This window comes from Nomascus leucogenys, chromosome 8, assembly GCF_006542625.1.
Source record: "Nomascus leucogenys isolate Asia chromosome 8, Asia_NLE_v1, whole genome shotgun sequence".
Taxonomy (NCBI): Eukaryota; Metazoa; Chordata; class Mammalia; order Primates; family Hylobatidae; genus Nomascus; species Nomascus leucogenys.
The window spans coordinates 59,582,992-59,595,680 of NC_044388.1; the positions used below are offsets into that span (position 1 = coordinate 59,582,992).

At 44.5% G+C, this 12,689-nt stretch overlaps 1 protein-coding gene across 1 annotated transcript in view; it reads right to left on the reverse strand.

Moving 5' to 3' along the window:
• Window positions 1-2,009: 2,009 nt before the first annotated feature.
• The window catches only part of NEDD9 (neural precursor cell expressed, developmentally down-regulated 9), a 47,550-nt gene continuing 36,870 nt past the window's right edge, over window positions 2,010-12,689 (reverse strand). Inside the window, exons 3-7 of the mRNA XM_003263510.4 lie at window positions 10,785-10,886; window positions 9,540-9,641; window positions 7,150-8,388; window positions 5,387-5,476; window positions 2,010-2,867 (exon numbers count right to left, since the gene is read on the reverse strand). Of these exons, the coding sequence (XP_003263558.2) occupies window positions 2,358-2,867; window positions 5,387-5,476; window positions 7,150-8,388; window positions 9,540-9,641; window positions 10,785-10,886 (2,043 nt within the window). The 3' untranslated portion in view covers window positions 2,010-2,357. The remainder of the gene's footprint in view (window positions 2,868-5,386; window positions 5,477-7,149; window positions 8,389-9,539; window positions 9,642-10,784; window positions 10,887-12,689) is intronic.

Here is a 12,689-nt window from a genome sequence, read left to right on the forward strand (position 1 = left end):
CACTTGGAAGTGACACATATACAAAAAAAAACAAACACTCAATTTTCCTAAAAAATTCCAGACCTATAGCATTGCTAAAATAATCATAGTTTAACTTTTTATATTAGGAGTACCAAAGTAAGCCAATATTTAATTCTGTGACAGAGGAGTATGAAAAAGAAAACCCAGTGGCTATGAAAACAGAGATCTAAAAATTTAATGATTTAAAAATAGCCTCTACATACAAGATGGCAAAGAGTAATACAGATTGAACATTTTGGTTTTAAAAATGTGGAATGTCTCCACTTGGCATAGATCAATCAAGTCAGCCATCTCCTAAGAAATACACATTATACAATGAAATCTACAAAGACACACTTTAACTTCAAGTGTTGTTGATTTTCAGCAACCCTCTTCCCACATAAACATTTCCTTGTCATGTAATGTATGACTTTTAATCTTCTTTTGGCAGAGTAGGACTTTGAGAATTATAATAGCAGTTGTTTTGATTTCTTTTTTTCTTTTTTTTTTTTGAGACAGAGTCTCGCTGTCGCCCAGGCTGGAGTGCAGTGGCGCGATCTCGGCTCACTGCAGGCTCCGCCCCCCGGGGTTCACGCCATTCTCCTGCCTCAGCCTCCCGAGTAGCTGGGACTACAGGCGCCCGCCACCTCGCCCGGCTAATTTTTTGTATTTTTAGTAGAGACGGGGTTCCACTGTGTTAGCCAGCATGGTCCCGATCTCCTGACCTCATGATCCGCCCGCCTCGGCCTCTCAAAGTGCTGGGATTACAGGCGTGAGCCACCGCGCCCGGCCAATAGCAGTTGTTTTGAAAAGCACCTTCTATGATCATTTATTTCCACTGATTTTTTTTTAACCACGCTGAGATCATGCATTCTTGTTTTTTAAATCCTTTTCTGTTCCAATGATTTGGTTGTTTAAAACAAGCAAGCTTAATTCAGTCAGGCATATATTGCAAATAAAAACATGTTTCCAAGTAGGCTGGAATAAAAACACTAAATAAGAACTGGGCCAAAAGATCATAGATAATGTGCTTCTTCTCTTGGTTATATGTGAATACATTTACCTATGGGGTAGAAGTATTTCACTTGCCCCATGAAGAACCTGATGGCTTATGGTGTCTGTGCTGTGTCAATACTAACAGATGTGAGGAGACAGACTATGGAATGGATGCTGTGACTACCTGTGAGATAGTGGTAGGGGTTATACACATTGGCCACAGGAAGTTGTAAAAATTAGATGGACTCTGTGTAGCTAGCCACTCTTGAGTGTCAGGTCTGCATATGTGAGTTTTAAAGAAGGTGCAAGACAGCAATAAATTCCCTTAGACAGCAGGATATGTCCTGGTAGCTCTATAGTTCCATGATCAAGGACCTGGCCATTTTCCTTCAGGTAATGGGAGTAGTAGCACCAAAGTGAATGTTAAGAGTCAGAAAGGCCTCTACTTGCAACTGGCGGATCAAACCATTCCCCTATTTTGGTGAACAATCATAGTCTGATAGGCCTTTGTAAATCCTCGCTGCAAATATGGTTTTTACAACTCTAAAAACATCTTTCGGAAAACCTCATGACTGAATCACTCACAAATGCAGAAGATCGAACAGCCCCAGGGAGGCAATTGCTCTCCTTTTATTGTAGCTATCTCTCAGTATTGAAACAACCCAATCCTAACTGTGGTCCTGGCCTCTAAACACACAGGTCTCTCTTCCCTCCAGCACCTGAACTATCAGAGCTTGGATCCACATATATATTCTGAAATTTGCTCTGCGAGAGGGCTTTTGGGCACTTGGCCATCATGTGTTTAAGATGGTCAGTTTTGAAAAGAGTTTTCAAAACAAGAATAAGTCATGCTATGCCTCATGATTTGGAAGGTGAACACTTGCAAATATACTATGCTTCCCAGATTTGGGAGTGCCAGGCTCAGAATCATCACAACGACATGGAGAACAACATTATAACTGGCTGGTATGTTTTTAACAACAAAAAAAAATGCAGCATTAGAAGGTGCTTACTAAGGTGCTTCTTAATTCATGTTTTTTTTTTTTTTTAATGAAATGTATCAGACAAACATCTACAAACAAACATGAATACACAGGCATACAAAAGCACGTGGACAAGTTTCTGTACAGTTTATGTCTCAGATACTTCTATGTATACATAAGAACCACTCAGGGGAAAAAAAAAAGATTTCCCTCTCCAGCTCCCTGAATTTCGGAAAGTTGTCTAACCCATAAAATGTTAAAATATTTCATTTTTATATAAAATATCTACAAAAATAGATAACATTTACAAAAACCAGATAGTATTTCCAGTTTTCCATAGTAACCATTGACGCAGTCCCCTTCCTCTTTTTTTTCTTCTCAGAACGTTGCCATCTCCAGCAAAGAGCGCTTGAACAGCTGGGCATTTCTAGAAAGGTCTGTCACTTGGTGCACCATTTCCTGCAGGGCCGTGGTGCTGGGGTAATGGAGGGCGGCCATCTTGGTTGCCATGACTATAGTCTTGAGCTGTTCACAGAGCTGGTTGCTGGAGTTCATCACTTTGTTGCGAATGTCCTGGGCAGTCACCTGCCGTGTCAGCGTGTCTCCAATGAACACCAGTTTGTGTGCACTGAGGATGACAAACTTGCTGTGTGCCACGAAGATTCGCGGGGGCTGGGCTGAGCTGACACAACTGAAGAGTGCGTCAATGGCGTTGAGAAGGGAAATGAAATGGGTCTCACATTGGTCATAGTAGAAGCACAGCAACTGCCGATCTTGCGCACTCACGCCGCTGTTTGTGGTGGGTAGGCTCTGAGAGGGCTTCCACTTCGAGATGTCATTCTCCACGGGCTTTGTAATCTCTTGTTCCAACAGCTGGAACTGGCTCAGCTGCAAGGAAGACGAAAGTAGATCTCATTAGAGCAAGGGAGTGTGTTGCAATGGAGATTAACCAGGGCTTGGAGTTAAAAGACAGGGATTTTAGTCCCTAGTAACTGTCAGATGCATGTGAGCTGTGCAGCCTGGGTCAAGCTGCCTTGCTTTCCTAAACTGTGAAATGCAGACGTTGGGAAAGAAGATCCTCAAGCTCAGACCTTCTACGATTGGACCACTGATCTCTTGTACCTTCTGGCTAGAAGGCAGCATAGTGTTTAAACCGCAGCCCTGTTACCTACACCTTTATGGAGGTTAAATAAGTTAACGTTTACAAAGTGCTTAGAATAGTTTGGTATGTAGTAGGCTCTATGTAAATGTTTATTAATGTTGAGTGGTGGCAAGCGAAAACCAAATGTAGTGACCTCCTTGTCAAGTAAGTCACTGACAGTTTGCTCCTCGGAGAAAGCCTCAACTATCTCAGGATGCTCAGATGAAATGACCATTCATGACCCCTTTCTGTTTATCCTACTCTTTCTGTCAAGATTGAGAGACATGTTATGATCCAGCACTACAGGAAGATTAATGCATATAAATATATGAGCACTTAAGGAAAAAAAATTTCTAAGGAAGTCTGAATGGGAATTGTGCATCATAATATTTAGTCCCCCAGAGCTGTTAAAAGAAGGGGGTTTCGCCCAGAGTCAGATGCATCAGGTGCTGGCTTTCTTCCTTCTTTCCTCATTGCTCCCAAATGGTGTATTATTTAAATTGGAATTATAATAATTTCTAGGGATTCCACTAAGACTCAAGAGAGACCTCTCTTCTGCAGATAAGGACTATCTGTGACCTGAGCTTAGGACTCAGTTAATCTCCCACCTGGAGGTAGGGATGAGCTGGAGCAGTGATCACCCCACCCAGCTTCCCCAGCTTCTCTGAGAGATGCACAGCCAGCTTTACTTTTCTTTTTTTTTCGAGACAGAGCCTTGCTCTTTCGCCCAGACTGGAGTGCAGTGGCACGATCTCAGCTCACTGCAAGCTCCGCCTCCCAGGTTCACACCATTCTCCTGCCTCAGCTTCCCTAGTAGCTGGGATTACAGGCGCCCACCACCATGCCCGGCTAATTTTGTGTATTTTTAGTGAGACGGGGTTTCACCGTGTTAGCCAGGATGATCTTGATCTCCTGACTTCGTGATCCGCCCACCTCGGCCTCCCAAAGTGCTGGGATTACAGGCGTGAGCAACGGCACCCAGCTTCAACAGCTTTACTTTTCTAGAATGCGTTTTCTTCTTAGGGATTGCTATGGTTTCAACAAGTTCCCCAAAGCCCTGAAGTCTTACCTTGCCAGATGCCGAGGCAAACATAAACAGGTACAAGGTGATATTCCAAGATATTTAATCATAATGGATTATATTTTATATATCTTAGTCTTTATGCAAATATGTTCATCAATATATCATGTCATTAGATGGGGGGGTACTTTCCCATTTTATAGGGAAGTAACTGAAGCTCGGGGAGGTTACCTGACTTGACATAGTTGGTTGGCCAGAAAGGATTAGAACTCAGATTTCCTAAATACAGCATGCCATTTCAGGTCACTACATGCCATTTCACTTCATTTCCTCTTAAAAGGCTTGTAAATAAATCCTCAATCCATCTCTCTTTATTTTTATGCCCTTGTGCTAGCAATACTCATCATTATCTGCCCTACTTATACTCAGCTTTTGAATGAACCTGCCCTGCCCAAAGTCCTCAGTAGATGGACCTGGATATATGTTGAAAACATTGAATTCTGCTCTCCTACCCTTAGACTGGACCAAGCCTAGCCAAACCATAGGCTTGTGTTGCTGGCGAGAGAGAGACAAATAGAGAGGTAGAGACAGAGAGAGAGAGAGAGAGAAATGGCCCAATCAAAATGGCCCAATCAGCCTTTTTGGGAATCTGATGAACAAGAGAAGGGAGCTAACCATCGGAAGAGGAAGCCGAGACGAGAAGCCATCTATAGAAGTTCTGAGTGGCCATTTATGGGTTCTGCAAAATTACAGGGGAGCCAAATGAGTAGATAATTAGAGAAAACCAGAAAATAGGGGAGAGTGAAGTAGATTGATAGAAAGAAGCAAAGGAAGTACAAGGAGAGATAATTTACAGTTCTAGTTCTCACCAGACCTGGCTATATCTTCATTTTCTGTTACTGAATTCCCCTACTATGGCTTTACTATAAACCTGCTTGCTTAGGCTAGCTTGAATGGGTCTTGTTTCTTGAGACCAAATGCCTTAACCCAAGTAGTCCTCATATGTTAGATATGCAGGTTTAGCCTTTAAAAAAATTGCCTTTAGATGGAACTCAGGTACACCCAGATGAACTAGCAAGGTCATAAACCTTCTCTTTGCTTTTAAATCCCATTCCATGCTTTGGAGCTGATTCCTGCCAGTTAGCTGAAGAATCAAAATCATAATCTCTTGAAGTGATACCTTTCCTTAGTACTAGGTGGGAAATCTTTCCAATGCCAAGCAGTTTTTGCTCTGATTGAACTTACCTGATGATGTTCCAGCTGCATCTTGTTCTGTTTCATGATATTCTCTTTTTCCAATAGCTCTTTCTGTTGTCTCTCAAACTCCTCCTTACCCTGTTAATTTTCAACATAAAGAACATATTATGTCATCACTGTGATTCACTTATGCTAACAATTTCATTGACAGATGAGTAAATGCTCTTTATTTTCCACTGCCTTGGCAACATCTCAAATGCCCAGTGAGGCACTGTGAACCCTAGACGACAGGGGTGGCAGAAAAATAAATCCCATTGCCATATAGGGTGCCGGCTTTCTGGGGCACCTTAAAATTTTTGGAGAGCTACTCATGATTCCCTTCAAATCTCATATATAAATGTTCTTTTTATAGTCTCTGGGTTCTTTTCTCAGATTATATGTGAACCTGTAAACCCCCAAATGCAGGTCTAAATGTGGTCCACCTCTCATATCTAGTTCCCTCAAATCATCTACAGATTTCTGCTCCAAGGCAGTATTTCCCACTGTGCAGAGTCAGACAACCAGTAAGATGAATGTCCAATGCCTCCATCCTCTCTCTCTCCACTCCCTTCCTTAGCACCAGGTGAGGCTCAGTTCTCCTTGCCACACTTTCTTGCACTCGAGGGAATTTGGCTTAATACTTACGTAGTTCTCAGTATAATCTGTGACTCTCAGTCAAATTAAGAGAATGGCAGAATAAGATAGTAAGCCTAGTCCTAAATAATGGATCTTGGTAGATCTTTTTTTTTTTTTTTTCTGAGACAGAGTCTCGCTCTGTTGCCCAGCTGCAGTACAGTGGCACGGTCTTAGCTCACTGCAACCTCCGCCTCCCAGGTTCAAGCGATTCTTCTGCCTCAGCCTCCCAAGTAGCTGGGACTACAGGTGTGCACCACCATGCCTGGCTAATTTTTGTATTTTTAGTAGAGATGGGGTTTCACCATATTGGCCAGGCTGGTCTTGAACTCCTGACCTTGTGATCCACCTGCCTCAGCCTCCCAAAGTGCTGGGATTACAGGCATGAGCCACTGTGCCCAGCCAGTAGAATGTTTTAATCCCTCAAAGTGGAAGGGAAAGCTGTCGGAATCCCAGGTCAATTCGGAGCTTGGTAGAATTCCCAATTGTAGGAGGCCAACTGTGACTGTCCAATGTCCCATACACAGATTAAGCTCCTAGGATAACTAGCTAATGCCCAGTGGTCCTCTAGGTAAGTCTGAGATGGGGCTAAGTTTTAAAGCAATTACACACACACACACACACACACACACACACACAGAGTAGGGCTAGCAGGGGCCTTAGAAATAATCTGGTGCAAAGGTCTTCTATTCTTTTTCTTAATGATGAAAACTGTTTTTTCAAATAAAATATTATATGGAACTATACCTAAAACACAAGTAGAAGTGGAGCTGGTATTATTATTAGAGGGCCTATTATCCTACTTGGTGAGTCTCCTCTTACCTGCGGTATATCAACGGGATCTAATCCAACCCCTTATGCCATTCATTTTGCAAATGAGGAAATTAAGGCACAAGGAGGTTGAATAAGTTGGTCACACAGTAAATGTCAGAGAAAGGGCTAGAGCTGAGTGAGTACTTAGGCCTCTCAGCCCAGCGTTCTTGCTACTCTACAACACTATCTCCAATTTGGGAACCATGTGGATTAACATTAATTATGTTCTCTCCTTTGGCAGTCCAACCTGATATCCTTATAGGCATCTGTCTCAGGCTCCCTGCGTGTGAGTGAGTGTAGGTGTTTTATGAGTTCGGCTGTTTTACCTGTAGGTGGACATAATCGTAGTCATCCATCCAGCTCCTCTCAGAACCATCACTGCTGCTACAGTCAGGGGCCTGCTCCTTGCTCAGGCCTGGGGGCAGTGCCTTGTGGGCCTGGGCCTTGTGGTCCCCAGGATGCAGCAGCTGCCCCTGGGAACCACCGTGTGGGTACTCTGTTGAGTTCATGATGCTCTCCGGCCCGTTCTTCAGATGCAAGCTGCCAGGGCCTGGTCTGAAGAGGGCCTCTGCGTTGGTGTTGATGGTTGTGGTGAGCTGCTTGGCGTCATCGGGCACCGTCTTTGCCACCATCACAAACCGGTCCAGATCATCACACTTGTTCTGGGGCTTGTTGATGGCCAGGATATTCAGGGACCAGCTGCACTCATTTAAGTCGTGGCTGGTCTGACTCAGGATCTGGTAGGAGTCTTCGACTCGTTGCAGCTCCCGCTTCATCTTGTTGTGGAGGACGAGTTCCGGGAGACAGGCAGCATTTGCAACAGCTCCCTTGACGAAGGGGAGGTACTCCTTCAGCAACAGCTCCACCTTGTCCACTGCCGTGCGTATCTCATTTATGTGTCTTTCCATATATCCGTAACACCGCCAGTCGGTGGTGACCAGTGCCATTAGGCTGGAGACACCCATCTCCAGGGCCTGCTGGAGCCGCTGAAGCCTCTCAATAGCTGTGTCTGGATCCAGTAAGAGCCTTTTGTCCTGAGCTGGGGAGGCTGACAGTGAGGACTCCTTGGAGGAGGTGGAAGACGTGGACATGTTACTCCGGGTGCTGCCCGTACTGGAGAAGGACAGTCGGTTGATCCCATCCACCAAGTCCCGAGAGCCTTTAGCATCTGGCGGGTTATGCAGGGGGACATCATAAACACCATCCCTTTCTTGGGGGTTTGCTTTCTCACTGGTTTCTGCTGGTGGCTCAAGAAACTGAACGCCTCGGGGGACATCATATGCATCGTTCTGAGAGCCCACTGACTGTCCCCGTTGCGGGGTTGGGTGATTCGGGCACAGGCTCTGGTGCCTTCGAGCCACCGGTTCTGCAGCTCCTGGAATGTCACAGTTGTATTTTACATGAAGGTCCTTCCCTGCTGGCTTGGTGCTGGTTGGGGGAATGTCATAAACTCCCTCAGGTCTGAGGTCCAGCCTTCCAGCTTGTCTCATGGGAGGGGGGAAGTCATAGTCTTTTTCCCTAAGCCCTGCTTCATCCCGGCAAGCAGAGGGCGGAATGGCATATACCTGAAAAGCAAGTAGAAAGTGAAACGCTATTTATTGAGTCGGTTCATGGGAACATGTGGTCCCATGTGCTCAGTCCTATTTGCTGGCACTTTTTTGGTCGCCCTCCCCCGCCCCCAATGTTAGGCACTTCCAAGGTTCCCCGCTATTCTGCTGTCACTTCCCTTGTCCTTTGACAAGTGTGTCCAGCCCCACGTTCTTGGTGCAGACTCGTATGTGGAATCCTCCTGGCTAAATTGCTCACCCCTGTGTTCCAGTCCTGTGTTTCTGACCACCTCCTGGGTGTATCCTTTCTCTGCTGATCTGTGCTGAGAGGCAGAGTAAGACCAGAAGTCTCCCCCGGTCTCTTCGGTTATCACACCAGCTGTGTGATGCTGAATGAGCTGCATAGGCATCTGAAACACAGTCCCCTTGTCTGTAAAGTAGGGATTACCGTGCCTCCTGTGCAGGCATACCCCAGAGGGTAACAGAGTGAGTCAAACGAGTTCACTCAAACATACAAACTGAGAAAACTGTCAAACCTTCTACAGGCCAGGCGCGGCTCACGCCTGTAATCCCAGCACTTTGAGAGGCCAAGGTAGTAGGATCACTTAAGCCCATGTGTTCAAAACAAGCCTGGGCAACACAGGGAGATGCCGTCTCTACAAAAAATAAAATGTATCCAATGTATCCAGTTATGGTGGCGTGCACCTGTGGTCCCAGCTACTTGGGAGCCTGAGGTGGGAGGATTGCTTGAGCCTGGGAAGTCAAGGCTGCAATGAGCTGTGATTGCGCCACTGCACTCCAGCCTGGGTGACAGAGCGAGACCCTATCTCAAACAACGTAACAAAACAAAACAAACCCTCTAAAATATATATTAGTACTTGCCAGACTGAACTAATTATCTTCCCTGCCAAAGGGTTATCCTTATTGGCCTCCCGGTGTTTTTTAGTTGGGGCTCTTCAATATGAAATCTCTAGAGCTATCTTTAATTAGTGCCTTTCCTTTTTTGCTTCCTTCCTTTACTCTCACCAAGACTACATTTTCCCCTTTTCGGTTTGCCTTTCTTGTTTTATTCCAGTAAACTACTTACCCACCCTCCCAACCCTGCACCCCCTGACACACAGACACACACACACGTTCACACTCCTTTTTGCTGCTTTGTAGTCACTCACCCCTTTTGTAGGCGGGATGTCATACACCCCTTGAGGTTTTATCTCTCCCACTGGAACTGAAAACACAGGGCCTTTCGCTGATGAGGGAGGGATGTCGTATACCTGAAGAGAAACCCATGAGTTACCCAGAATGGAAATGTCTTATATTTGTCATTTTTTATGCTCCTAAGCACTTAATTATGGATTTATTTACCAGGTTATGTACAAGCTTGATCTTTGGCAGGGCTCCATGTTATAACAGATTTATTGCCTTTTTTTCTTTATACATTTTATGGTTTTTAACTTACATTGAATATAAAAATGATTTTGGCCAGGCACGGTGGCTCATGCCTGTAATCCCCGCACTTTGGGAGGCTGAGGTGGGTAGATCACAAGGTCAAGAAATCGAGACCATCCTGGCCAACATGGTAAAACCCTATCTCTACTAAAAATACAAAAATTAGCTGGGTGTGGTGGTGCCCACCTGTAGTTCCAGATACTTGGGAGGCTGAGACAGGAGAATCGCCTGAACTCGGGAGGCAGAGGTTGCAGTGAGCTGAGATTGTGCCACTGCACTCCCAGCCTGGTGACAGAACAAGACTCTGTCTCAAAAAAAAAAAAAAGACGATCTTATGTGAAATATCTACGCTGTCTGTACTTTAAAGTGTAGTTTAAATTTTCTACTTTCCAGCTGGGCACGGTGGCTCACACCTATAATCCCAGCACTTTTGAAGGCCGAGGTGGGCAGACTACTTGCAGTCAGAAGTTCAAAACCAGCCTGGCCAACATGGCAAAACCCTGTCTCTACAAAAATACAAAAATTAGTCAGGTATGGTGGTGTGTGTGCCTGTAGTCCCAGCTACTTGGGAAGCTGAGGCAGGGGCAGGAGAGTTGCTTGAGCCTGGGAGGTGGAGGTTGCAGTGAGCTCAGATAGAGCCACTGCACTCCAGCCTGGGCAACAAAGTGAGATTCTGTCTAACACACACACAAAAAAAAAAAAGAAAAAAGAAAAATCTACTTTCTGAAGCAAAATTGTAGAAGAATATAAGCTCTCTTGGGTGAAATACTAGGATTTCCTGATAAAGCAAATCCAGAAAACATAATTTAAATAGCATTGGCTAAAGTGGCTACTGGGTAGACAACCTAAATAAAGCTTCATATGGCATATATTGATACATAGTTTGTGAACTCCCTTTTCTCTACAGCCCTGAAGGAACACTACCCTTAGACGCGCTTCTCCTCTTGTGACCATGTTCTCGTACGCACCCCTTGAGTGGTCTGGGAAGGAGGGATATCATAGACGTCCTTTTGGTATCTGGACGGGTACTCGTATACGTAGCCATGGCCTGTCCTCACGGGGGTTATCACCTGTGGGAGAGAAGGCACAGAGGTGTAAATTTCCAAGCCTGAATCCTTGAATCTCCTTGCCTCCTACCCAAGCACTCATCCCTCAACTCTCCCTCATAAAAAGATAGAAAGAAACTGAAGAAAGAAGACACAACAGGAAGCAGGCAAGTAGACACCAGGTTAGTAAACATTTTTTTTTTTTGAGATGGAGTTTTGCTCTTGCTCCCCAGGCTGGAGTGCAGTGGCACGATCTCAGCTCACAGCAACCTCCGCCTCCCAGGTTCAAGCGATTTTCCTGCCTCAGCCTCCTGAGTAGTTGAGATTACAGGTGCATGCCACCACGCCCAGCTAATTTTTTGTATTTTTAGTAGAGACAGGGTTTCATCATGTTGGCCAGGCTGGTCTCGAACTCCTGATCTCAGGTCATCCACCTGTCTCGGCCTCCTAAAGTGCAGGGATTACAGGTGTGAGCCACTGCATCTGGCCCAGGTTAGTAAACTTAAATCCCATTGAATCCCAATGAGAAAAAAAAAAAATCCCTAAAATATCTCTTCCTTGTGATCATCTCAAAGTTCATCAGATAGAGTTGATGCACTGTAAGCATATTTCTAAAATGTACTTTAAGGGATACCTGTATGTAACTTACGATAGTCCTAGAGGAGCATTTTGCATCTAAAGTACCACATACTGAAATTTGCTTTAAGGCTGTGAAACGATTTGTAAAATGAATAATGCAAATAGAGTTCAGCCACTTAAAATTCCTCTCATGCCTTCCTCAGTATGCCTCTTCACTGGACATTATTATGATGAATTATAACTGTAATTCCATGGGTCACCAGAGTACTTTTACAAAGCCAATGCTCAAACTGTGCTATCCTTAGAAACCTCTGGGAGCTTTCAATCTAACTTATCAAACAAACAAAATACTGAGCCAGGGAGGTACCAGGAACAGAGTTCAGGTCTCCTGACCTCTGGTCTCTAATCATTTTCCCATTTCCACCAGGAAAGAAAACATCCCCAACAGTATCTACGTCAAGGGATATCAGAAGTCAAATAGCGTTCATCATGATGCTGGCATCTGGAATCAGTGCCAATAAAATGAATCTTACCTAACAGCCTCCTGTTTTCATATCTACATACTTCACTGGTGTGCTAAGCACCAGCAAAAAATTATTTGAACTTAACTCATTTTGAAATATATGTAATCCTCCAAGGGCTTCTAAATGCCCAGGGTCTTGTTTCTGCCTAACCCCCACCCTTTGAGTCATTGAATGCCCATCTCAAGCATTGCCCACAACATGTTTGAGGAGAACAGACATTGCAAATTAGGAAGAGTTGGTTGTTCCCTAAGAAACCGTCAACTTTTATCCTTTCTCTGAAGTGAAAACTCTGGCGTCAGGCTGCCTACAAAACTATGTGAAAAATGCTGCACGTCCGTCTTATGCTGAAATGGGTGGAACTCAGCCAAATGCACCAATGCCCGTCTCCCCAGGGGCTCTCAAAATGCCTGAGTTCAATATGGCTTTAAATCCCTAGTGCTTACAACTGATTATTTCTTGCAATGAAGTAAAAGAGATTAGTATGCACTCAAAATTTCCATCAAGTCTCTCCACCGTCTTGGGTTTAAAAAAGGAACCTACTGCTTTGAGGTCTGTTGGCATGGAGCATACGGAACCACTTTATAGAGTGGCCACTGTATTGTGCATAGCAAACCTTCCTTTTTAAAGCAGGATGCCCTTTGCTAAAGAAAAACACTCTGTGTTCCTAATGCTCTTATATGATTTTTTTTTTTTACTCGCTATTGTCCAGGAGAGAAATGAAGAT